Source organism: Periplaneta americana, chromosome 2 (genome assembly GCF_040183065.1).
Source record: "Periplaneta americana isolate PAMFEO1 chromosome 2, P.americana_PAMFEO1_priV1, whole genome shotgun sequence".
NCBI lineage: Eukaryota > Metazoa > Arthropoda > Insecta > Blattodea > Blattidae > Periplaneta > Periplaneta americana.
In genome coordinates this window covers 80,186,742-80,213,960 of record NC_091118.1, presented here as the reverse complement: position 1 = coordinate 80,213,960, position 27,219 = coordinate 80,186,742, and the positions used below count along the sequence as shown (strand labels likewise).

Below are 27,219 nucleotides of genomic sequence, written 5' to 3'. Positions count from 1 at the left end.
GAAAATATATTGTGTCTTTCTCGAATCCAATCTTTTTGTGGGTTTGTTACCTTTCTGCAAAATTACATCCAATCTATACATGAAGGTATAATAATGTGAACTATGCGAGTTTCAAAAATACATAATTTTGTAAATCATAAAAATGGCCTTCAGTGCTGTAGTATTCAATAGTTTATAACTTTACTGTAAAACGTTAATAGTGCATTTGCCACAAAATTGGAAAAAGAGTGGAAGAGTGTGTTAAAAATTATGACACTATAGTCGTGTCGCTGTTATTTCCGGTGTGACTCCTCCCCTTTGCTTACGTCTTAGGAAGTGAAGGCTCTATAAAATCTAGGTAGGTAGTATCGTTCGCCATTTTTGTTCTTTCCTTGCCGAGCTACCATACGAGGAATCTATTTGCTTCACCGTTAAACATTATCATGTTGTAGCTCCTATGATAATAAATCAAACGCACTGTAATTCAGCAAATAATTGAGCGGCAAATAACGTCCTCGTGTGATTTCTGCCAAAGAGCCAAAATGGCGGGCGTTTATATTAAGTATTTATTGAGCCTTAGGAAATTCATTACATCATCAATAGCGAATGACAATACGCACACGTTTAAATGTAGCCGACGTGATTGGCTGCCGGAAATAAGAGCGACGGGACTATAGATTAACTTCTTAATGTTATACAATCCAAACATACGTTGTCTCTTATTAGGACAAGAGAACAAAATCGCATAATTATATTTAGAAAAGTGATGGCCAATGTCCCGTTTTGCAAACAGACATTATAAAAACACACTGAAATCAAAATATTAATTTCATTTCAAAACATAATTAAGAGATGTGCAGTATAGAGAGAAAAATTACATCCTTAACAGTCATAACCTAAGAAAACGTGAGGAGAACCTCACCGATCACAGAGCGGAGGGAAACACCAAGCGATCCATGTAATAGTCAGGTACAGGAGGGCAACTTGCAGGAGACGAAATGATGCACGTCGACACCAGTGCAGCACTCCACGCCCATTGCAGGACAGGTGTGAAGGAGACGACGATGCCAGCTGCTTCAGGCTGCACACCGGCCTGTCCATGGCCAGCCTGTTCCTCTGCAGAGCCTCTGCATGCCATGCAATTACATTCTTGTCAGTTAACTACCCCCATAAATCCAAACTAATTTACAAGCAACATCTCTAATTCTCTATTATCAGTTGTGAAGACACCGAAACTGCGAAATTTAAGATGAAACATCATCGCTGGCAATAAGGTCAGAAATAGCCTACTGATGACATACCAATGGGATAGGAATTTCGAACTCCTACCATGAACGAAGTGGCTGTAAAGCGGATTTTCTCTTCTTGAGTTTCCAAAACAGCTTCGGAAGTCTTAATATCCGCATTCGTATTCACACCATTTGTAAACATACGAGTAAGGTTGCCAACTCTCCCGTATTTCCCGGGATCTCCCGTATTTGCCCCTAATTTTTAACAGTCTCCCGATCCCCGTATTATTCTTCTCCTCGAGCATTTTTCTCCCTTATTTTTGTATAATGTAAAAAATTTTATTCTAAACATTTGATTTTGCAGTGATTTGTTTATATGATGAGTTTTGTTGTTCAAGAGATGCATTAAAATGTGCAATATTTATAGAACGTAATGCTTGCCAAGAATGGGTTTTAAAAGCAAACAGTATTAATGTTACAAATTTGAAAAAAGTGGCGAGTTTTGTTCTAAGCATACCAAGTAGTAATGCTCATACAAAGAGGGTATTTCATCTCATAAATAATAACTGGACATTATATTCGAAACACGAGCACGACACGTTTAATCAAATCAGAGCTGAAAACTGCAGTCGACTTCAAATATTACGCGAGACAAAATGTCTCAAATTACTCTTAATTTAAGCCTAGCTGCCGAAGTGTAGAATAAAGATGTTGTTTTAGTAAATAAATCAAATAATTTGTCTATTTTATGTCAAATTTTGTCGATTCCTTATTCTCCCGTATTTTCTTCAAAAAAGTTGGCAACCCTACATACGAAGTGTGATCGAAACAATCGCATAACGGTTTTCCTATCTTCAATATCGTCACTTTCAACTACACGCGAATACATTTCAAAGTACACTACGTCATTCCCGTCAACTTTTGAAAACAGCGACAGAACCTTTATTGCGGTAATGCCTTTGTGTTATTTTCCGTCTGAAATCTCGTTCCCTTCATTTCATTCTTGAATGTAGGAAACAGCCAAATGTCAGCGCTAGAAATCTCGTGAATATGGGGGCTGCAGAACCAAGTGTACAAAGACAAATAACAGTGTAACAGAATGACTTCAAGCTCTTTGGCACGCAATTGCAGGATGTTTTTTTTCGAATAAAAATCAACTCGATAAATTTAATGTGTGTATGTGTATCCCATGCCTACCCACTTCACTTAACGTGATTCGGGTTCTGCATATTATGGATAGCTAGCAGGAGTATTTTCATTTACTCTTCCTTTTTCCTTGTATTACTACAAAACACCTTAGGAATATATTTATGACGATCAGACCTAGTTCTGAAGATTGATACTACTAAGTTGAAACTTGTCAACCAGGTATTTACAAACTTAGTTTATATGTAACAAGTGAAAGTGATCATCATAAATATATTCCTAAGTGATAAAGTATTAAAAGTTGTGTGATCAAGATGTATAAACTACCTTAGGGTAAGTAAGATGGCACAAAGGCTAATACAGTATGTTACGAATTGTATGGGCCTCAATAAACATGATACAAATAACCATTGAGATCAATTTTTGCGGGGACAGCAACAGCTGCAGAAGGTTTAAATACAGTTCGGAATTTAAGTTGACATCAATGAAAAATGGGCCTATAAATCTGCCATCAATTATACCAGCCCACACATTTATTTTTTTGTGGACGTTGTGAATGGTGTTCTATCATCCAACGGGGATTTTCTTTAGTCCAGTAATGGCAGTTGTGACGATGATTTACATTACCATTTGGACAGAAAGTATCTTCATCGGAGAATATGATTTTTTTCACGACGCTGTATCAACTACGAGGTTATTTAGCGTAGATGAGATTGGTGATAGCGAGATGGTATTTGAAGAGATGAGGCCCGAGGATTCACCATAGATTACCTGGCATTTACCTTACGGTTGGGGAAAACCTCGGAAAAACCCAACCAGGTAATCAGTCCAAGCGGGGATCGAACCCACGCCCAAGCGCAACTTCAGACCAGCAGGCAAGCACCTTAACCGACTGAGCCAAGCCGGTGGCCTTCACGAGGTTAGGGTTCTGGTTGAGCATATCATTGAGGGTTTTAGCAAACTGAGTACGTCTATTAAAGTCATCTTCACTGAGTTCTTGCAGTAGATGTACCTTGTATGAGTGTCATTTGACTGCCTTCATGGTCAAATGCAAGCTGGCGAGTCGATAAATGTGGGCAATCTTCTGCTGCTATACAATATCAAGAGCTTTTTCACCATCTGTAATTTGTTTTGGCCTTCCAGACTTTGGCTTATTTTTAACACTTCCAGTTTCACTGAACTTTCTTAAAATTTTAAATAGTAGTTGAGGTTGCAGAAGAGAGATTTTCTTTTGAATATTACAAATGTCAAGACGCACAAAGACTAGTCGATCATATAAAAATTTTAGATACCGTTCCTTTCTGGATACATTTCATTAAATAAGACACAAACCTCTTCTTGAGTCCTCCTTCTATCACTATCATTAGTATTTCAATTCGTTGTCTTCCTGTAAGATTTCTCATCGTTAATTAATTTCAGAAAGATATTGAAATGAAATAACCACTGCTATTCAGTTGTTTTTATTAGCTTTATCCACTCGTTTCTATTTTTTCTATTAGATTGTTTAACCCAAAGCCTCCTCAAATTGATGTACTAAAGCATTAAAATTTCCCTCTGTTCAGTTTTTTTTTTTTTTAATTTTATTCAGCTTCCTCCAAGTGAAGGCTGCCTAGAAGACAAAGCTTACCAAAAAAATTGTTGTTTTTTGAGTAAATGGTAGGTACACAATTACAATGAAAAAAAAAACAATGAAGAAGGAAAAGAAAAAGAAATAACACAATTATAAATAACTGAAGACGACTAAACAAAACATCATTAATTCCAGAAGAAACATAAAATTTCCTAGTACGGTATCCATTTGCTATTAGGTGATCACAGTCGTCTATTTAGCACTAGTTGCAAGACCCAACTTAAGTGAGTAGATCGCCATAGGAAAGAGATCAATCTATTTACTGTACGTGTAGATATGGTTTCTTAGGATTTTTATAGATCCCTTTACTGCAGACAGAGATACTTCAGTGACAAGAGTTTGTCCTAGACAAAACTGCTTGCAAAAATGCGCGAATCTTTTTGTGATGGTCCCTCTAGCCCCAATCAGTCATCATAGTGTCATCAAAGAGGTAATTTTTACAAAAGAATAAGTGGTAAAAGAAAATATGATTTTGTACGTACTGAGACCTGAAGAATCCAAAAATTGTGAAATAAGTACATGGTGCTATTTAAAAAAACAAACTCATTGGCACAGCCTTTATAAAATAAAAGCATAGCATTTGAAAAGATGTTCGAAATATTCCTTCTTTGATACCCTACAACTTTTGTATAAATAGTTTCTTATATAAAATTAGAAATAATAAAGTCGCAAGCATTGTTCCATACTTTTTACTCACTCTGTATAACACTAATAATAAATCTGTAACGAAAATTGTTCCGGTAATTTTCGCTTTTCCAAAAATAATTGATGTTAACACGTATAATTAACCACCCTGAGACCGAAAATCATATTTTTTAAATTTTTGTTTGTATATATGTATGTCTGTCTGTCTGTCTGGATGTTTGTTACCTTTTCACGTGATAATGCCTGAACTGATTTCTATAAAAATTGGTATATAAATTTAGTTCCAACTTAGATTTAAGGCTGTGAGCTTAGAGTAATATCTACACACAAATAGCTGTCAAATTATTTGCTTTAATTACAAGTTGTGGGAGTGTATGATTTTAATTTTATTGTTATTTCAGTTCATAATTCTGTTTTCTTCGTGTTCGACTACTTAACTGAAGTGAATTTCAAGATTTGTTTTAAATTAATTATAAAAACTGTTTCCTGAAGTGTTGCCAAGTAAACAAGTTCCTAGTAACCCATTACTCTGAACTCTTTCAAGTATATGTTATAGATTATTTATAGTGTTACATACTATTTATTATCATCTTATTAGTGAATTATCGTTATTAATATTGTTCATCATGACCACTACTGTTCATTTAGGCCTAACGCCACATACTAGTGAGTCTGCACATGTGCAGTCCCAAACTATCAATGCTTTAGAAGACAATGAATCCGATTCCGATTAAGGTTGGCAAGTAACGAAGACTTATAAAAGATCAAGACAAGGATATCCCAAATCCTTGAAGACTACTGTTAAACGACAGCATTTAGAAGATTCGAACCAATATACAGTGCTATAAAAAAGTTGTGATGCTGTTATTTCCGGCGTGACTCCGCCTCTTTGCTTACGTCTTAGGAAGTGAAGGCTCTATAAAGTCTAGGTAGCCAGTATCGTTCGCCATTTTTGTTCTTTCGTTCCCGAGCTACCATACGAGGAATCTATTTGCCACACCGTTAAACATTATCATGTCGCACAGTGGTTCATTTTCCCGAATTCCTGGCCAAAACCCCAAAACTGAAACATATAGGAGAGGATTGTTTGTTGTCTTAAGTTGAAGAGGAAGGACAGGGCATGTAGACATCGTATATCTTATCTTCCATCTCCAGTCCTGTGCTTGTAAATACATGGCTGAAAATGCGTCTCTCTTGGACAATGCAGTTGCTGAGTTTGCGTGGTGAAAGAAAGGTCGTTTTTGAAGTGTTATAAATAAGTGGTACAAGTGTGAAAATAAAAGCTGAAGCATGGATTCGATTCCTGGAGGTGTGTAGAACATTTGAACATAGTTTTAATTTATTACTTAATTAACTAACGGCATTTAGATATTAAATAATATAGTCACGTTGATTGTGGTTGAAAATGTGAAAGCGGCAGATTCACGGAGGTTAAAAGTTACCGGTCCTGCGAGGTCCTGTCAAGTTACTCATTAAAAATCATACCTATGTGGATGCTTTTCATGTACCAATAAAGAAAGTCTGCCCCTAACTGCCACTGGGCCCACTAGCTCGAATTTAGTTTTGAAGTGCGCACTGCGTCTTTGCGTTGTAATACAAGGAAGGATCGGAAAGTAACACACAACAATTATTTAACGGAATATTATTTTGGTTAGGACGTTCAAATTTGGGAGGTAGTTAGTTTGAATCTTGCACTACATACAGCAATGATTCGATTGGCTGTCACCCTGGCTAAACAAGCTGTAACTACTGAGTAAAAATTACGCGTTTTCTTCCATCATTCACTTGTGTAGGGAAGCGAGGTGTAGTCCATTTTTTTGCGAAAAACAAAAAAAAAATGAGTGAAATCCACAGGGAAATATTGGAGGTGTATGGCACTTGATTGTCTAGACCATAGCAACGTCTCCAGGTGGTGCAAGTTCTTCGAAGAAGTCCGCCGACGAAGCACGTTCCGGCCGACCAGTGCCTGCTGCAACGCCACCCAATGTCAGAGGCATCATTAAGGCGGCAATCACCCACACTACAGTCCAGACCTTGCACCGTCTGACTTTCACCTCTTCGGACCAATGAAGAAATTGCTAGGAGGACAACGCTTCGGTTCGGATGAAGAAGTGAAATCGGTCGAGCGCAGGTAGCTATACGCCCAAAAAACAGTTTTATGAACGAGGTGTACTGAAACGTGTCACGATAGGAGAAATATGTCGAGAGACTTGGTTCCAATGTCGAAGAATAGGTGAAACCTCTAGCTTTCTTGTACATTATTTCATTTTGCTTACCTATAAAATACGTTGCCACAAAAAATTGTTGTGTCGTATATTAATCCTTCATCAATTTATTAAAATTTGAATTATTTCTGTAATTCCTTTCAGGATATGAAAGTCATCACATAAACCTCACTAGGCGTAAATTGTTTACTATACTACAGGAACGTTCATCATCTAATTTTGAAGAAAAGTATGATTATTTAAGAGAACGCATTAGAATCATAACCGATTCCCCTGCAACATCATCCGCTGAACTAAAGAATGTGTTAAAACATTTAATATATAATTTTAGAACCAGATGGCAACGGTCAAATAGGACAGTTGAAAGATTCCTACCACAGAATAAGAAATGACTTGAAAATCTACGAGTTTTCCAATATGCGTTACTGAAACGCAATAGTGTCGAACGTCCATTACTAGAATTTAGTAAAGTGGTGAACGTTATAAAAGACGAAAAGCACAGGGATTAAGACAAAACATAGGTCCTTCAGAATTCGTAAATGCTACACAAATGAGTCTTCGTGAAGCAGGAGAGATTGTTACTACTACTGCTGCAATAAAAGACGTACAATTTTCAACACCAATCAGTACGTCAACATGCAGAAAAGCTTATAAATTAAGTTCAGAGCATTGTCCATTCTAGTTGAAGTTAAATTAACAAAATTCCATTATAACCTGATTAGGTCCGAGACTAAAAATCCATCGCCTACATTTTCCAGCAATACAGAACGTTGCTAGAAGCACAAAAGACATGCTATTCCGAAACCAATGCCATTCAAATAACAGAAAAGTCTACTGAAACTGATCTGCAGGCATTGTTGGACCATACTTCATAAAGAATATTGAAAGTCCCAAGAAAGAAACTGAAGCGTTTGTCTGCAGATGTAATATAACTTCTGTCAGCTCCAGATGCATCTACACATTTAGGTGTGTCCACTCAGGCCTCTCATAAAGATGACTCCCTTATCTCCGCAGACTAGGATGCTAGCGAATGAAATAATTACTGTACTATACACACATTATATATAGATTTATGTATATAGATAAAATAGACTATAACTTTGAATACCCTAAGTAGCAATGAAATGATCATCCACGCAAAAAAAGCTATACTATAGCTGTTTATGTGAATTTACTCGATATTTAATTCTTAATTATGTTACTTTTACGATTTGTTTCAACTTTGTTACGTTCAAATTAATTCAAACATCTCTAGAGGTTTTGGCCAAGAAATTGGGAAAATGAACCACTGTGTGTCGTAGCTCCTATGATAATAAATCAAACGCACTGTAATTCAGCAAATAATTGAGCGGTAAATAACGTCTTCGTGTGCTTTCAGAGAACGCCAACGAAAGAGCCAAAATGGCGGGCGATTATATTAAGTATTTATCGAGCCTTAAGAAATTAATACCGTAGTTTCCCCTAACTATGGTCCATATTTGTCACATTTTTCTTTATATATTCAGTACTATTCATCCAGATTAAGTGAAATTTTGGCTTCGGACACTTGTAAGTTTATATTAAATAAATATTGACATATGTGTTTGAAATTATTTGATTACAAGTGTTAAAAAAATAACAAGCATTGGTACATAGTTGTATTCTGAGTTGCCCAACTATGGTCCACTCATACATTCATGCTTGAAAGCATGAATGGACTATAGCTGGAGCTGTAATTATTCCTAAATCAATACAATGAGCTTCTAATTTAAGGGTAGAAACATAATCTAGCACAGAAATATTAAAAATAAATGAAAAGTACATGGATTCTTTTTATTAGTACACATTACATAAACACTCAATAAACAAGTGAAATCTGAAAGTCATTTTTCTGCAATAATGAACAACTACACTCACCGGCAAAAAAAAACCGTGCCACCTAAAGTTTCTCAATTTTTATGAGGTGAGAATCAGAAAATCCTTTATGAAAAATGAAGAAAACATTGCTTCCCAGAAAAAAAAACTTATTCATTATCATTTGCGCTATTATTTTCAACGCCAAACAATGGATATAATTAAAAGGTGTAAAAACTTATTTAAATTATATCAATTTTCTTCCAAATGTTCAACTGATTTTATGGCCACCCAGATGTTGGTAATAGCGGGTATTACCTCCCCGTGAATGTATGACTGTTACCATTCGCCGATTCAACCCTTCGATCAGATTCTGGATGTCAGTCTGGTCGATTCTATTCCATTCTTTACTTAGAATATTTCGGAGCTGCTGTAAGTTGCTGTGAGGAGTTAGGCGACTTCTAACTTGCTTCCCAAGCAGTCCCCACACATGTTCAATAGGGTTTATATCAGGACTTCTTGTTGGCCATGCCATCCTATTCAATCCAACGTCGTGAAGGCACTCATCCACGATTCTTGTAGCATGAGGGTGTGCACTGTGATGCATTAACACGAACGTTTCACCAATAAGTGGGGCATATAGCTACCATATGTTAAATTAGACCTTCTTTGATGTATCTTGGAGCAGTCAAAGCACCTCCATTAATGAAAACAAGTTCTGTGTTAGCTTCATACGAAATGCTACCCCATACCATTACTGATCCACCTTGGAAACTGACACGTGAACTGAAGAAAAACGTTCTCCTTCTCTCCTCCACACTCTTTCACGTCCATCTGTAAACTAAATATCGATTCATCTGTGAAGAGCACTCGTCGCCACTCCCTGAGGTTCCAATTAGCATGACTGTGAGCAAAACGTAATCGTTCAACATGATGTTGCTGGAGCAATTCTGGGCCTTTAGCTGGTCTTCTGAAATCAGCCCACATTCATCTAGACGTCCTTTTACAGTTCTCTCACTCACGTTAAGTCTTATTTTCTAGAAGGCTCTTCTGGTCTCAATAGCTGTGGAATGGTGATTTCCTAATGTGTTTAGGACAATAAAATGGCCACGAGCCGAAGTTACTCGTTTTCTCCCTGAACCGAGTCTCCTGGAATAACCTCCTGTCTCTCTAAAGCGGTTCTACGGTCGAACGAGGAATCCCAAGAACTGCAGCCGCATGACGCTGACTATTCCCATCATCTATCAATGCAACCACTTTTGCTGAATCGGTAGGACTTAGTGACATTTGTATACAATGAAGTACTCCAATACTGCCTCAAAAGAGCTTACCAGTCTGTAGACATCTTCAGCTTAGCTCGAAATGAGTCTGAGAAGTTTATACACAAGAAGAACGAATCTTCTTTTCAGATCATTGTTGGCTATTACGTATTCCGCATTACAGTGTTACGTATCACAAAATAAATGAATAACTAAATGAACCTCAGCACACCTACAATTATTTAAAAAATCCTACAATTTTCAAAAATTAAAAAAAAAAAAAATGTAGTTGGCCCGGTTTTTCTGCAGGTGAGTGTATATCAAAGAACAAAAGTACGGTATCAGAATAAACTAACACATTCTTAGCAAAATATTATGCAAATAAATTCACTGATAATGTTTATTTATCGTACTGAGAACTACATTCATTAGGCTTATTTCTATCCTTTGAATCTCCACTTCTCTTGTAATTCTGAAATTGAATCATAATCTCTATCCAATTCAATTTCACCGCTCTCATAGTCACTCACAGGGACGATTGTTTTCCTTCTACCCTGAAGTTTTCGTTTTACCGAACCATCATTCGTGCTAGTACTATCGATGTTGGAACAGCCTGTTTCTTTGTTTACTTGACTATAATGTTAAATGGTGTTTTAGAATATACTGAGATACCGTATTTGCAGAAGTAAATAATCACATTGATCACATTTTATTGAAACAAATATTTCCACAAATATGGTCCACGAAAAATTGTGGTACATAGTTGAGGACTGACGCAGGGTCCTTAACCTCTGCCAGTGTAATTATTACGTGAAAGTAAACACTATATAGCCAGGTTTAATTGTACAAAGAATCATATATCTATAATGTACCAGTTCTACAGAGGAGAGCTTAATAAAACCGATAATCACAAACTGAAAGATTTCGTGTCTTCACACATTCAATAGAACGATGCACACTGACCTTGTTAAGCATCCATATCATTGCCACGTGTAATGGTAGATAGAAGCATCTAAGGGGAACATAATTCCATCACAGTGGCGCCTTAAATGGCAAACACCGAACTCTTGGGGGACTAAGTAGTATATAATGCTTTTCGGACCATAGTTATGGGAAATTACGGTAACGTCTTCATAAGCGAATCACAAGACGCACACGTTTAAATGTAGCCGACCTGCAATGCGATTGGCTGCCGGAAATTAGAGCGACGGGACTATAGCTATTGACAGTGTTGCCAATTCAGCGGTTTTCCCGCCAAATCTAGCTTTTTTGGATAACCGTCTCGCGGGTAAAATTATATTATCCCGCTTAGCGGGAATACTAGCGGTTTTTAATCTTTGAAGTTTCTGAAATAAAAATTAATATTAGCGTTATTGTTGTTTTTGCAAGTTTAATACCGGTCGAGTCTAACAATCGGACAGTAATAAAATGTAAGTGCGGCGGCATTCTAATCAAACGTTAAAAACGGAACATCTGCTGCCGCCGTGCACTAGCACTTCACATGATCAACAAAGACTGTAATATAATATATAGAGATTACAGACATTAAATTAAATTGCTTACAGAATATTATTTCTGTAAGACGTGTACCGTGACAGTTGCAGTGTTAACTATTACTCGTTTTATAAATATATCGCTACAAAATCGTTAAACCTTCCTCTGTGCCATATATCCGTAGGCTAAATAATTGAGATATGGGGCCTCAATATCAGCAACGATTTCGTAAAGAGTGGCTACGTGAAGTGCAACTTAAAGACAAACGCAATTGAATTCTGGAATAAAGTAGCCAGTTATAGGGACACATCTAATATAAATCCTTTTCAAGAGTTGGTTGATCTTACTGTGTTTTCTTGGTCTAATGCTCAAGTGGAGAGAATATTTAGTATGATGAATGTCGTGAAGTCTACAAAAAACGGATGGCGACAAAATTAATTAATGCAATTCTGACAATATGGGCAGGTCTGGGTTATGTGAACAAGTGTTGCAAGAATTATCAAGTACCACCAGAGGTTTTGGAGAAAATTAATAGTACCTTGACTATGTACAGCATACTTGGGCATCGTGCCTCACTTGAGAATTTGTGCCTCACTGACCTTCACAGAGCTTATCGCTCTGAGTGACATCATCTTCACAGTCTCCGTTCCTCCCTCACGTAGCTCCTAGGCGTGGGCAGGATCTATATCAGTTTCATAAGCAATATCAGTGGTGGCATAATGGTATTATCAAAGCAGTGTGTACGCGTTAGAAAACGATTATTTCATGAGAAATGGGAGGAAGAGTTTTTTTGCTGTTTAGAAGGGGAGAACATACGATGTATGTCATGCTCGAAAATCCTATTAGGCATTAATAAATTTAATATACGACATCACTCCTTATGTCATAAAGAACATGCTGAATTAGAAAGTAAGAAAAATTAAATGTTATTTTTTCGTACTATTCCGAAGAAAATTTACGATCTTAACATTTGCATAGTATACTAAATACGACATTATACCTTAAACACGCTGCATTAAAAGGTACGAGGAATTAAATGTTGTTTGTAAGTATTATTTCCAAAAGAAATTTATAAAAAAAAATATCAAATGGGCGTAGAAAACGAAATATGATTTTCTGAAATTATTTTAGGTCGAGAACGTGCAAATATATTAAGTAATCTTGATAAACACCAGAATATTCAAGAAAATAAACGTAGACAACGTGATGGAATATTATTGGCTAGTTACGCAATTTCTCGCCTGTGGTTTAAATCAATTCAGCGACGGAGAAACAGTAAAGAGGTTTACGATTGAAGCTGCCGAATTAATTTGCCAAATTGAATAAAAGTTTTCGAGTCTCTCACGTTAATCAAGTGCTTTCCTAATAATTCGCCACTGACCGCCTTAGCGATTACGATAAGGTGACGCAGGTCACAGAAGTTTATATTTCCCATCCTACTCTGCAGTCTCCTCTCCTAGTAAACAAACTATTTCAAATCGAGTGCCTCACGTAACCGAAAATTGTGCCCATGTATGACGTACAGAAATGAAAGTGGACAGGCTAGGAACTCTACCCCGGGGACCTCACAGTCACAGCATTATATTCCTGCGTTAGAAGATTCTGATGGAGATGATCCGGAGGAGCTGCTAATTTGAGTGGGTGATTTTTAAATTACATGTTCCTTATCAATACTAATTGCATGCATATAAAACTGAAAGTCTTACATTATTCCGAAACGAAAGCTTTATTAATCAGCATCTACGAAAGTTAAACTTGTGCGCTATACCACTTATTATTATTATTATTATTATTATTATTATTATTATTATGACCGTTACCTGACACTATATAACATTGCTAAAATACCTTGCAAATACTTTAGATTTATAGTATGGAGTACTGGAAATAAGATGTGTTTACTGGGACAGCTATATGTCCACTCAGCTCGCCCCAAATACATACCTTACTTATATAATAAATTGGATGTGCGTGAATGAAGAACACTGCCATATTTCGTGAATGTGACGTATTTGAGGAAGAAAATGGAGAGGGTTTCAGACATAAACTTATGTCCAATAAGAATTGAAATGTGTTGTGGCTGTGGTAAAAGTGTTCAAAATTACTTTATAGCTCCACATTGGCTATGATAAAAGTGTGCAATATTCGTTACATTGGCGGGTGGATGCTGTACCTTGACCTATCATGGTTATTATTATTATTATTATTATTATTATTATTATTATTATTATTATTATTATAAAATAGAATAATAATAAATACGCATTAAAATCTAGAGATTTTTGTTAGAAAATCGCGGGTTTTCGAAAGCAATCTAGCGGGATTATATGAACAACTGTTGGCAACACTGGCTACTGACAATGTAGATGAAATGCAACTTGACTGTGGAACAGAACCTCAACAAGTAAGTGATAATGTTAATAAGAATTCACAAATGTCAGAAGATCCTAAACCCCCTCCAGTGTTTATTCCTGGTGTTACAAACATTGTAAAATTAATTCAGTACTTATCACTGAATGACATTGACACAAAAAATGAAATTACATATAAAACATTACGTAATAATGAAATTAAACTTATGGCGAAAACAATTGACGGCTACATGAAGCTAGTAAATTTTCTTTCAAAAGATAATGCAGAATTTCATATTTATCAACTAAAACAAGACCGAGCCTATCGTATTTTGATCAGGAATATACACCCCTCTACTTCTATAGACGACATGAAATCAGCAATTGAAGGATGTGGCTATAAAGTAAGAAATATTGTCAACATCAGACATCGAGCCAGCAAAGATCCCTTGCCATTACATTTTATCGATCTTGAACCACATGAAAACAACAACAGTATTTACAATCTGGAATTCCTCTTAAATGCCAGAATTAGAGTTGAGAGCCCACGTACAAATACAAATATTGTCCAGTGTCATAGATGCCAACTGTATGGCCACACTAAATCTTACTGTAAAAGGTCTTTTCGTTGTGTTAAATGTGGTGGGGATCACGACACTGCAACATGCACCAAATCCAGAGAAACCGCAGCAACTTGTGTCCTATGTGGCGGAGATCATCCTGCGAATTACAAGGGCTGTGTCGTGTATCAACGAATTCAGTACCGTAAAAATATGGCAAATAAAACTAAACAGTACACCAACAGATATCAACCGGTAAATGAAGTAACCAATACTTACAAACTGCCACAATGATCAACACCACCACCTCCTGCACAACCAATTATATCTGACAGGCATTTATATTCTGATATTATGCAACAAACACGCATAGGTGTAACCAGTTCTACTCAGTCGGATACTGCAAATATGAAAACCATTTTGCCTTCCTTCAATAGATTGGAAGCTATAATACAAAAACAAGCCGAACAAACTATGACGTTAATAAACTTACTAACCACAGTCATTTCCAAATTAGCATAATGGCCCAGTCTCTTCGTATTGGATTGTGGAACGCGAATGCCTGGCTAATCGACGCCAGGAGGTTGAGCTCTTTTTAAATATACATAAACTGGACGTATTACTTTCATCTGAAACCCACTTCACAAATAAAAATTATTTCAATATTCCAAGATATACAATTTACGATACAAAACACCCAGATGGAAAAGCACATGGAGGAACAGCAGTAATAGTTAAATCAAATTTACGTCAATACGAATCGTGTAAATTTGAAGATCGGGATATTCAAGCAACTACCGTCATAGTAGAAGACAAGAGAGGACCACTAGCTGTTTCAGCAGTATACTGCCCTCCTAAGTATAAAATCACTAGCGAACGTTTCGAAGATTTTTTCCAAAATTTAGGTCACAATTTTATTGTAGGTGGTGACTACAATGCAAAGCATCCAATGTGGGGCTCAAAATTGGTAACTCCAAGGGGAAGGGAATTACAACAATGTGTAACAAATAAAATATTTGAAAGTCTTCCTACAGGCCAACCTACATATTGGCCAACAGATCCAAACAAAATACCTGATTTATTGTATTTCTTTATTGTCAATGGAATAGGGAACAATTATATTGATGTTGAATCTTGTTTTGACATTTGTTCTGATCACACTCCAATTAGGTAGACAGACAGACAGACAGACAGATAGATAGATAGATAGATAGATAGATAGATAGATAGATAGATAGATAGATAGATAGATAGATACATAGATAGATAGATAGATAGATAGATAGATAGATGTATTGATATTAGTTCACAAAGTACAAAACTTAATAATTTAACCAAAAAAAAATCTATATACAAAAGTAGTTACACATAATAAATATACAATTTTCTAAACTAATTTATTTATCGCAAATCTCAATAATTTATTGGTTCAAACTTGCACTTACGTCTGGTTTTAGTGCATGTTAAACCAATCGTAATAACCACTAAGACTTAAACCTTATTTATCTGCTCCTTTTCACATTTTAATTGTAATTTTTAGGTCTTATTTTACATAATAACTTATTATTTCAACTAGGTGAGCAGATGTAAGTCATGAGCCTGAAATAGCTGAATCGTTACACTCCATATGTAGGTTAATCTTTATTTCTTGCAATATTTTCTTGTCAGCAGACACACTCCAATTATAGCCACAATAAGTGTAACAGTAATTAAAAAAATACACTCCCCTTCGCTTTACAACAAACATACAGACTGGAACTCTTTCAGAAGTTGGATAGAAAATAATATCACTCTTAACCTTCCCCTCAAATCAGAAACAGACATTGATACTGCCACTGAATATTTAACAAAATTAATTCAACAAGCTGCTTGGAAATCTACTCCAGTTTTGAGCCCCAAAGAAGAAACTTGCATCAATTATCCAAACGAAATAAAGAATAAAATTTCAGAAAAAAGAAAACTACGAGCAATTTGGCAAAATCATAGACGACCTGAAGACAAATCCAAACTAAATAAAAGCATCAAAAAATTAAAACAACTTCTCTTTAAATTAAAGAATGAAACCTTCAATGATTATCTTGTAAATCTTAGTGCTACAAATAGAGATGACTATTCCTTGTGGAAAATAACTAAGAAACTGAAACGTCCTCAGAGAGCGAAACCTCCAATTAGAAAAAGCAATGGTGATTGGGCCAGAAGTAACTTAGAGAAAGCTGAACTTTTTGCAAGTCATTTAGCAAATGTTTTCACTCCAAATCCAGCATCTACAGTAAATTGCAACGATAATGAAATTAATGAATTTCTCAGTGTCCCACTTCAGATGTGTTTACCAATTCCGAGTTTTTCTCCAAACGATGTCAAGAAAGCAATAGAAACAGAACTACATCCAAAGAAATGCCCTGGCTATGACTTGATAACCGCTAAAATTCTTTTGGAACTCCCAAGGAAAGCAATTATGTTTATTACAACTCTCTTTAATGGAATTCTTAGAACTTCTTATTATCCAGCACAGTGGAAAGCTTCTCAAATTATCTTGATTCCAAAACCAGGGAAACCACCAAATGAAGTGACTTCATATCGTCCAATTAGTTTGTTACCAATACTATCTAAATTATTTGAGAAACTTTTTTTAAAGAGATTGTCTCCAATTCTTACTGACAGCAATATTATACCTGACCATCAGTTCGGATTCTGAAGAGAACACTCTACAATAGAACAAATTCATAGAGTCGTCAATAAAATTGAAGATGCCATAGAAACAAAAAAATATTGCTCTGCTGTATTTTTAGATATTCAACAAGCCTTCGATAAAGTTTGGCATCTTGGTCTACTTTACAAACCGAAAGTCATGCTTCCGCAACTCCATTATTTATTACTTCAATCGTACTTAGCATCCAGAATTTTTCAAGTGAAGTTCGGAGAACATTTCTCCTCATTCTATGATATAAATTCAGGTGTACCTCAAGGTTCAGTCTTCTGGCCTATACTATATACAAGTTATACAGCTGATTTCCCAATTTCTAATAAAGTACTGGTGGCTACTTTCGCTGATGACACTGCTATTCTTGCTTCACATGAAGATCCATCAACAGCATCTGAAAACCTGCAGAATGAATTGAAAGAAACAGAAAACTGGCTAATTAAATGGAGAATACAAGCGAGTGAAAACAAATCAGTTCATGTTACTTTCGGAACCAGAATTGAAAACTGTCCTCCTGTAACATTTTACAACGAAGAACTTCCCGAAGCAGACGATGTTAAATATTTAGGTATCATTTAGATCGCCGATTAACATGGCGTAAACATATTAAAACTAAACGTAAAGAATTAAATTTTAAAACATAAAAAATTTATTGGTTATTGGGACATAAATCAAAACTCTATTAGAAAATAAACTTCTTGTTTATAAAGTCATACTAAAACCAATCTGGACATACGGCATCCAATTGTGGGGAACTGCTAGTAACTCAAACATTGAAATACTGCAGAGGTATCAGTCTAAAACTTTACGTTTCATTGTCACTGCACCATGGTATGTCCGTAATGATGTCATTCATTGTGACCTCAACATTTCAACTGTGTAAGAAGAAATCTCTAAATTTAGAAAAAAAAAACAAAAAATACCTGCACCGATTAAATCAACATCCCAATCATCAAGCATTAAATCTTCTGGATAATAGTCAAACAATAAGAAGACATAAAAGGACCAATGCTCTTGACCTTCCATTCATTTTTAATACAGCTATTTGGTTGTTGTCATTGTTGAGTGTTGTCATGAGATAACATCTCCACTCATGTCATATTCTTTTATAATATTTACTTTTTCTCTCTTGTAGACGGATTGTAAATGTGCCATGTGTTAAATAAAATAAAAAAAACTTAGATTTTAGGTTATATCGCATTCAAAACACTTTTTAAAAGGGGAGTTATAAGGGGGCTTGAATTAAATAAATCGAAATACGAGTATCTCGTTTATTGATTTTCATGAAAAATGTTACATAACAACAGTTTCTTTAAAAGCGGTTTCCAATAAGTTTTATTCAATGCAAAGTTTTGGTAGGACTGATATTTAATTAGATATACGACTTTTAAAATAACAATGCGTTTTATCAGTGCCGCCTCAGACTTCTATAATGAAATGAAAACAATGACTGCGTCTATTTTAGGCGGCGTTGCACAACAAACGGAACATATTCATTTAACACTATTATGTTGGCAATATATAAATGTTTATCGACATTAATATATAGATAATGTTTGTGTGTTTGTACGAAATAATCTCAGGAACTACTTAACCGATTGGGATAATTTTTACATCATTGAAAAGTGTAGTTTCTCCAGACGAACATGAGGAGCGTTTTTGCATAAGTCGATAGATGCAGAAATTTTCGAAAGTGAGTTACATATGGATATCGTATGTTTTCTACCTCCGGAATCGATCTATGAAATCAGATTTACCAAAACTGGATTCAAACCGTATGTAGAGACTACCAAACCTTCCAGGTTTCTTCAAAACTCGATACATCCTGTCACTTAGTGTAATTTCTGTAAAATCTTGATTTCTGCATCTATCGACTTTTGCAAAAACGCTCCTCATATGCTATATGCCATTATAGTAACTCCTGAATGAATCGAGGACAGAAATAGGATTAAAATTAGTGCTGTCGATCGATCAAAATATTTAATCGATTAACGATTTCGATTTAATCGATTAATCGAGCTTTCATAGATTTGAAAAAGTTTTAATATACTGCAATACACAATTATTACTAAATTTAATTTGTGTTTGGTGATAAGCATAAGTATAAAATGTAGTATACAATGTGTTAAGTATGGACTATTGCAAATAACTCTTTAATAATAATAATAATAATAATAATAATAATAATAATAATAATAATAATAATAATAATAATAATAATTTATTTAACCTGGCAGAGTTAAGGCCATATGGCCTTCTCTAACACTCAACCAGGAGTAAAGACTGCGTTACAAAGACACTAAAAATTTACAAAGTACACTACAATTTTACACAAAAAAACTGAATAAGATAATAATAATAAAATGTAAACAACAAGTAAGAAGAAATCAGACATAGGCCTAATATATAACATACAGAAAGAAATAAAAAAGGATAATAAAATGTGAACAGCAGGTCAAAATAAATGAGGCATACAAATTATAAAAAAATAAGACAATTATTCATAATAATAGTAATAATAATAATAGCAACAATACTAATACTAGTAATAAAATAGTGCAGTACAAAGCATACAGTGAATACAATATTTTTAAGTATACACAATAAGGAAAATTAAGATTATGTATAGCTCAACTTATCACATTAGAGATATACCATTATCGGAAAATATGAAAACAAAAATATATAATAAGTTGAATATCACTAGAACATAAAAAATGTGAATACGTGGAAATATGCAATACAACACTTGTTATAATAGTAAGTTAGTTTGGCAACTCGTCATAAGATAATTTTCTAACTTGGATTTGAAAGATTTCAATGTTCGGCAGCCCTTGACTTCAGGCGGCAGAGAGTTCCAGTGACGAGAGATAGCAACAGTGAAAGATGAGGAATACAGAGACGATTTGTGAAGTGGAATTTCTAGCGTGTTATCGCGTTGTGATCGAGTATTAATATTATGATAGCGAGAGAGAGTATGAAATCGAGTGAATAAATAATAGGTGGATGAAGTGTGCATAATTCGATATAAGAGAGAAAGTGAGTGCAGATTTCTCCTCTTATGTAACCTAAGCCATGATAACTTCTCGAAAGAAGGTAAGATATGATCATAGTATCGAACATTACAAATGAAGCGGACGCACGCGTTATGAACACGCTGTAGTTTCTGAGCGGAATCAATCCTGAGATCACTGAACAAAACGTCACAATAATCGAAGTGAGGTAGAATGAGTGTCTGTACCAGCGTCTGTTTTAATTTAGATGGATAATGATACAATCTTTTTAGTGAATGGAGAATAGAGAATGCCTTCTTACATGTATATTTAATATGCGTATCCCAACTGAGATTAGATTCCAAATGCACTCCGAGATTTTTTACGGTAGAGCTAAACGGGATGATTGTTTTATTCAGTTTCACAGGTGGAATATTCAGGTCATTGACTTCAGGAATTAATCTACGGTTCGCGAACAGAATAGCCTGTGATTTATATGCGTTTAGGTTAAGCCCAAATTGTTGAGACCAGGAAGAGATGGAATCAAGATTTTCATTAAGACTATTAATGCTATCATTTAGTGCGTACGGACGGGCTGAAATATATAATTGAACGTCGTCTGCATATATTAGATATCTACAGTGCTTAAATGAGTTAGAGATTCCATTTACATAAATAGAGAAGAGCAAGGGGCCTAATACTGATCCCTGAGGAACTCCTATGTCCACAGTACGCCAGGATGAGAAACGATTATTAGATATGACACGCTGCTGGCGGCTAGTAAGGTAGGAGTACATCCAGGTGATAACTCTATCAGAAAGGTGTAGCGTTTGTAGTTTAGTCAATAGTTAAATGTTATGGTTTATTTAACGACGCTCGCAACTGCAGAGGTTATATCAGCGTCGCCGGATGTGCCGGAATTTTGTCCCGCAGGAGTTCTTTTAGATGCCAGTAAATCTATTGACATGAGCCTGTCGCATTTAAGCACACTTAAATCCCATCGACCTGGCCCGGGATCGAACCCGCAACCGTGGGCATAGAAGGCCAGCGCTATACCAACTTGCCAACCAGGTCGACTAGTCAATAGTAGATCGAAGTCAACAGAATCAAAGGTTTTGCTATAGTCCAATAAAAGTAGTACAGTAGCCTGTCGTTTATCCATGGCTGCGCGTATGTCCTCAGTAACATTCAACAAAGCAGTAGAATTGCTATGGCCATTTCTGAAACCTGATTGTAAAGGGTCTAAAAGATTAAATTCTATTAGGTAGTCTAACAACTACTTATGAATGATGTGTTCCAGGGCTTTAGATAAAACGGGAAGAATGGAGATTGGTCAATAGTCTTTTGCAGAAGTAGGTGAATTTACTTTAGGAAGTGGGCGTACCAAAGCTGTTTTCCAGAGTTGCGGATAAACAGACGTGATAATTGAAGAATTGAAAATATGAGTTATTACGGGAAGCACGACATCGACTAACTTATTGATAAAGACTATGCTTATGCTATCAGTGCCTTGTGCTTTAGATTTAATGCTTTTAAGAACCCTTCTTACTTCAGAATCAGTAATGTGCGAGAAGGAGGAGGATTAGCTAGGAGAGTATTTAGTTTTGACTGTTTTTCAGGTCGTATACTGGGAGGTGAGGTAAAGTAGTCATTGAGTTTATCAAGTGGTATGTTTATAACTTCAGCTTCTGATGCTTTCTTCCCTACTCCCATATCACGTAAGTTATTCCAAAGACACCGCGGGGAATGGACGGGTCGACGAGACTCAGGGCGTGACGGCGTCTAGCATTCCTAACGCTTTGTGTGGTTTTGTTTCTAAGTTTTTTGTAGTTGTTAAAGTTTTCGGCAGATTTGTTGTGTCCGGAAAGCAGCGTCACGTGCCGTCATAAGATTACGAATACTGTCATTCAGCCATGGGGCAGGTCGGTGAGTGACACGTCTCTTCTTTAAAGGTGCATGTTTGTCGAATAATTGTATTACTATGTCATTAAAGGTGGCAACTTTTTGGTCAACTGTGATTAAATTAAAAATAGTATGCCATGGCATTTGTAAGGCGTCAGAAGTTAGTTGGTCGTTGTCAATGCCTCTTAGATCTCTGTAAGTAATTACCTTAGCTGCTTTTTTTGGGCACTGAAGAGAGTACTCGGCAAAAATAAGATCATGTCCGGATATGCCCAGAACTGGTAACTGTCCTGAGGTTAGAATTCTATTAGAATTATTCGTAATGATTAGGTCAATTAAAGTATCGGAAGTAGGTGTGTGGTGGGTAGGATTGAATGGAAGAATTGTTAGATTGAAAGTTTCGAACAATTACGGAGTTGATTAGTCCCATTTGATCTGACAGCCAGAAGATTAATATTGAAATCCCCCATAACTAAGACATGTTCATATTTCGGTAAAAGATAGGCTAACGGGCTTTCTAAATCGGATAAATGTCCAGCTTTGGGAGGCTTATAAATAACTGCTAAGAGACATTTATGAAGACTTTCTTGTATTTCTACGAACAAATATTCGGGTCGTAATGCATCGCCTTGTGATTTTAGAATAATTTTAGGGTGCAGATCATTCCTAATATATGCGCAAACTCCAACCCGTCGTTTGTATAATCTGTCATTTCTACATAACGTATAGCCGTTTAAGTGAACGAGTGAGGAAGACAATGAGGGTTTTAGCCACGTCTCGCTAACAAGAATACATTGGACATCTATATTAGTGAAAATAGAAGAGAATTCCTGGAAGTGTGGAATAAGGCTTTGAGAATTTAAGTGTGCTATTTTCAAAGATTTGGGGTCAGGTGAGAAAGACTGCTTTAACAGCTGAGAGGTAGATAATAGAGGGGTTGGGGTGGATGACAGACAAGTGGATAGAGTTGTGGGAACAGGTTGTCGACAGTGAGGAGGGTCAGGGAGGCTAGACTCGCCATCAGCCTGAGGGCATGCCACAGAAAGGGGGGCGATATAGGCAATAGTGCCAACCTAACTAAAAATACACCAAATTTACTGAGGTAATGCAATGCAACTAAATATAATATTACTACAATAATTAAATAATTAGTATTAAATTATTAAACTATTACTTTCTTAATATAACAAACAACTTATGACGAATTGCCTTGACTTACTAATTATGTATCTCAGCCATACGGGTAATACTTCTTTTCGTGTCGCCGCTTTTTACAATGATGACGCCGTCTTGAGTCCACACGTTGGTTTGTCCAAATTTGGTAATCGCTTCGCGTAAGATGTTGTGACGAGTTTTCGTCAAGTCTTCCCGAATTGTCCAGCCAGAATTTTTTTTAATTTTCTTTTGTTTCGGAAGACCTCGCTTCTCTTCCTATAACTAGCGAATTTCACAATTATTGGTCTGGGTCGATTCTCGTCTCTCCTACCAACTCTATGACTTCTATCAATGTTGGCCAGACTCAAGTCCACCCCTATCTTTTCCGCCACACTAATCGCTAACACATCAGTGTCCTCATTTTATTTTCCATTTTATGAAAAAATACCAAAAACAAAAGTTATTGGAGGTATCTAACTAAAACTTGTGGCTGTGGTCCCACAAACGTATTGATTCATGTACAGAGTGTGGCAAAAATAACACTTTTTTAAATGGCACCCTATATTAAATGTTACATATTTGAAATCTCCATTCAATTTTACATACAAATTGAAGTTTGACTCAACACAAATGATGAATACTCTCTCGGCTCTCGGCAAATAACCATTTCTCATTTTTGACTCTTCAATAATTACTAGTGAGTACTAGGCTACTGTGTTGTAGGAATTATCCTTGCTTCAAATGAGTGTTCTCTGAACCAGAATGATGGTATTTTAATTATTTAAATACAATTTCATTTGAGTAGCATGTTAAACGATTTATTCTTCTATCAAACACGGATGTTCCCTGGACTTAATGTCCTATTTTAATTATGTACCGTAATTGCATTACAGTTTCATCTGGTATTGCATGAGATTATTCTGATTGAGATACGTATTGTTAATTGTAGGCCATTGGAAACGAGCATAAAAGGACTCGCGCAAAGTGAGGTGGAAACTTTAAACTTATGTTTTATTTAACGACGCTCGCAACTGCAGCGTCGCCGGATGTGCAGGAATTTTGTCCCGCAGGAGTTCTTTAACATGCTAGTAAATCTACTGACATGAGCCTGTCGTATTTAAGCACACTTAAATGCCATCGACCTGGCCCGGGATCAAACCCGCAACCTTGGGCATAGAAGGCCAGCGCTATACCAACTCGCCAACCAGGTCGACAAGTGGGGTGGAGGTTGGGGCTTTAGCCACAGGTCATATTCAATATGGAGTGTTGTGCACTACATGTATACAGAACTGTTACCGATTAATTATATAACTTTCTCAGTGACCACAGCGTGTCTCTAGAATGGTGTGTTATAATTCTAAGGTTATTTTCAACTATTTAAGTATGTTTTTTCTCCAGAGTGTGGTGTGGGAGGATATACAAGTTGTACCTTATTTTGTACTGTAGGTTGGACATTAATAAATTATATGTCCCACTTTTAATGTTTTATATACTAGATGACACTGCGCGGTTGTGCTCTACTTTGCCGAAATCATGGCAGACAGCATTCAGGCTCCGCAGCCTCCTAGAGGAGCGGTAGTGCGTATAGGGATTCGAATTCTATTTGTGCTTCGTTCATTTTGGTGGATAAATATAAGTTGTACATTGATAATTTCGGGTATTATTCTCTGAAAAATGCTCTGTACGTTAACGTTAGATAGATAGGCCTATTATTTTTTTTATATAGTACAGACTTCAAAATGACAAAACAAAGACTTAGTTATACCGAAACACTTCTGACTCAAGGCAAAACAAAATTAGGAGATTTAATAAGAATGAGGATTAACGGGAGATTCATTTACGAACTAACAACGCAATCATTTCAGCGGCTCGACCAAAAGAAACTAGCATCGAACACTTTGATCGACTGCTGATAAGAGTTCAAAAAAAATTAAATTATGGTTTATTTAACGATGCTCGCAACTGCAGAGGTTATATCAGCATTGCCGGTGTGTCGGAATTTTGTCCCGCAGGAGTTCTTTTACAGGCCAGTAAATCTACTGACATGAGCATGTCGAATTTAAACACACTTAAATGACATCGGCCTGGGCCGGGATCGAACCCGCAACCTCGAGCACAGAAGGCCAGCGCTATACCGACTACGCTACCCATGCCGACTAACAGAGTTCGAACTTACTACGCTCGAGAAAGAGGAAACAGCGCTGAACGTTCAGAGAATTAACGAACAACGACAGTGTAATGCCTAATGAGAATGACTTAGTTTGCAGTAATAGTACGTTGGCTTAGCATTCCATTGTAATTCAAATATTAACTATGCCCATTTGAATTGTATTAAAGTAGATAAATTGAATAAACTATGCAATAAATGCAATGCAAAAATTAGGTAATGAGCCAAACGGACTGTTGTAAAAGTTGTTTCTCCTGAGATTCAAGATCCCCACAACCAATTTAAAACTTACTTATCGGAGTACATCCATTGTCAACAAACGTTTTAAATAATATAAGACAGTACAACGTTATTTCAAGTGGCATCGTTTGGTGCAAAAGACATGTGTAAAATCAATTCTATCTCCTGGCCTAGTTGCAACATAAGTGGTGTTTTTTGGTATACCTTATTTTATTTCAAGGAGTGCAGTTCGGTTGCTCCTTTGAACACCCACTTACAGATTTATGACTTCCTACACAAACAACTCTGACAATTCCATCCTGTCCCCTCGTTCCAACATTGCACAGTTGCCACAATCCTGTTGACCTTCGAAATTATGCAGTGAAACTGACGGGATTCTTGAAATTCGGAAAGGATGCGGCAACTCTGCCTCCACCTGGATTTGACGGGCGCCTGTCAATTCTTCTGAACGAGGGTTGTGATTGGTTACTAACAAAAGAAGACAAGATTTCCGTCACAATAAGGAAGACATTTATTTATGACAATCAATTAGTAGGGGGCAGTAGAAGGTCTGTCGGCAAAGTCCTTTCTATGAAACTGCACTCCATGAAAAAAAATAAAGTATATCACTTGTGAGGTTCAGACCTGTCTTCAGACAGTTGACTAAACAACAACATTTAAAGTTCAACCATATGTTTATCATTTGAGTACCTCAGTGGAAAAACGGCAGATCTTACCTCAAAGCAATTGTGAGATAATTGCAGTTAAAGTTTATTGTAAATTACTACTGATGTATAGGACATACATATATCAAACCATATACCATAGATATAAACATAGTGTATCAGTATTTATTCAAAATTGAAGATAGCATAACAGGCATATATATGACTACTCAAACTCTGTCTCATCATCAATAAATTCGATGTTTTCACCCCTACTTGTGTCATTTACAGTCTTAAGATTCCTGTAAACGTCATGATAAACAGAAGGAATCAGTGGTAAGAGTTTAATTAGATCATTATACAGGGATATCATTTTATTCTTACTTCAATTTTTATTGAACCTGAGTTTTTGAATGTACTTCACTCCCACCCCTTCTACTAATGAAGTTCAAACGTCCTCCACACAGATCCAAGACCGCATATAATCATAGTAGCCTTACGGCCATAGTAAACAGTACGTTCCAAAAATATGTTCGCCTTTTCCAGTGAAAGATCTTCCAATAGTGAATCATTCTCGCACAGGTACTGTAGTCCATTTGCCTACGTCGCATCCCGGTTTCCCCCAACAGCTTCTTTTCGCCTCTCTGTAATGACTAGTGGTTGGGCTGTCTTAGCTCTTTTCTGAGAACATTAATTTCTGTTAGGAATTGGACGTCTACGTAATATTATACAACTGTGTAAAATAATTTAAATAAAAGAGCCTCGTTAAGTAATTAACTGTCACGTGATTTCCCCCCTTTTTACGATCCTGCGACATAACAACTTGGACGGAAGTAGATAGCATGTCTGAGTAATTTTATCTTTTCAGATCGGGCAGAAGTGAAGATTGAATTTACAGTACGTAAGGTACTATTTTATAAAGTACAGAATTATTTCAACATGAGTTACTAGTACGAAGGACGAAACTGGTAATTGGAATTAGGTACAATCGTCTATAATGCAATAATATTCACATTAGAACTGAAACCTGTATCGAAATCAATGGCCACCATTTTCAAAATTGTGT

General features: G+C 36.1%; 1 protein-coding gene across 5 annotated transcripts in view; it reads right to left on the bottom strand.

Annotated features, from left to right (window-relative positions):
- The window catches only part of LOC138694374 (SUN domain-containing ossification factor), a 533,809-nt gene that overhangs the window by 71,077 nt on the left and 435,513 nt on the right, over positions 1–27,219 (bottom strand). For 3 of the 5 annotated variants that reach the window (XM_069818048.1, XM_069818051.1, XM_069818050.1), the window contains one exon: positions 902–1,106. The exons of the other annotated variants lie outside the window; for them this stretch is intronic. In XM_069818048.1, the coding sequence (XP_069674149.1) occupies positions 902–1,106 (205 nt within the window). The remainder of the gene's footprint in view (positions 1–901; positions 1,107–27,219) is intronic. 5 annotated transcript variants of the gene reach the window in all.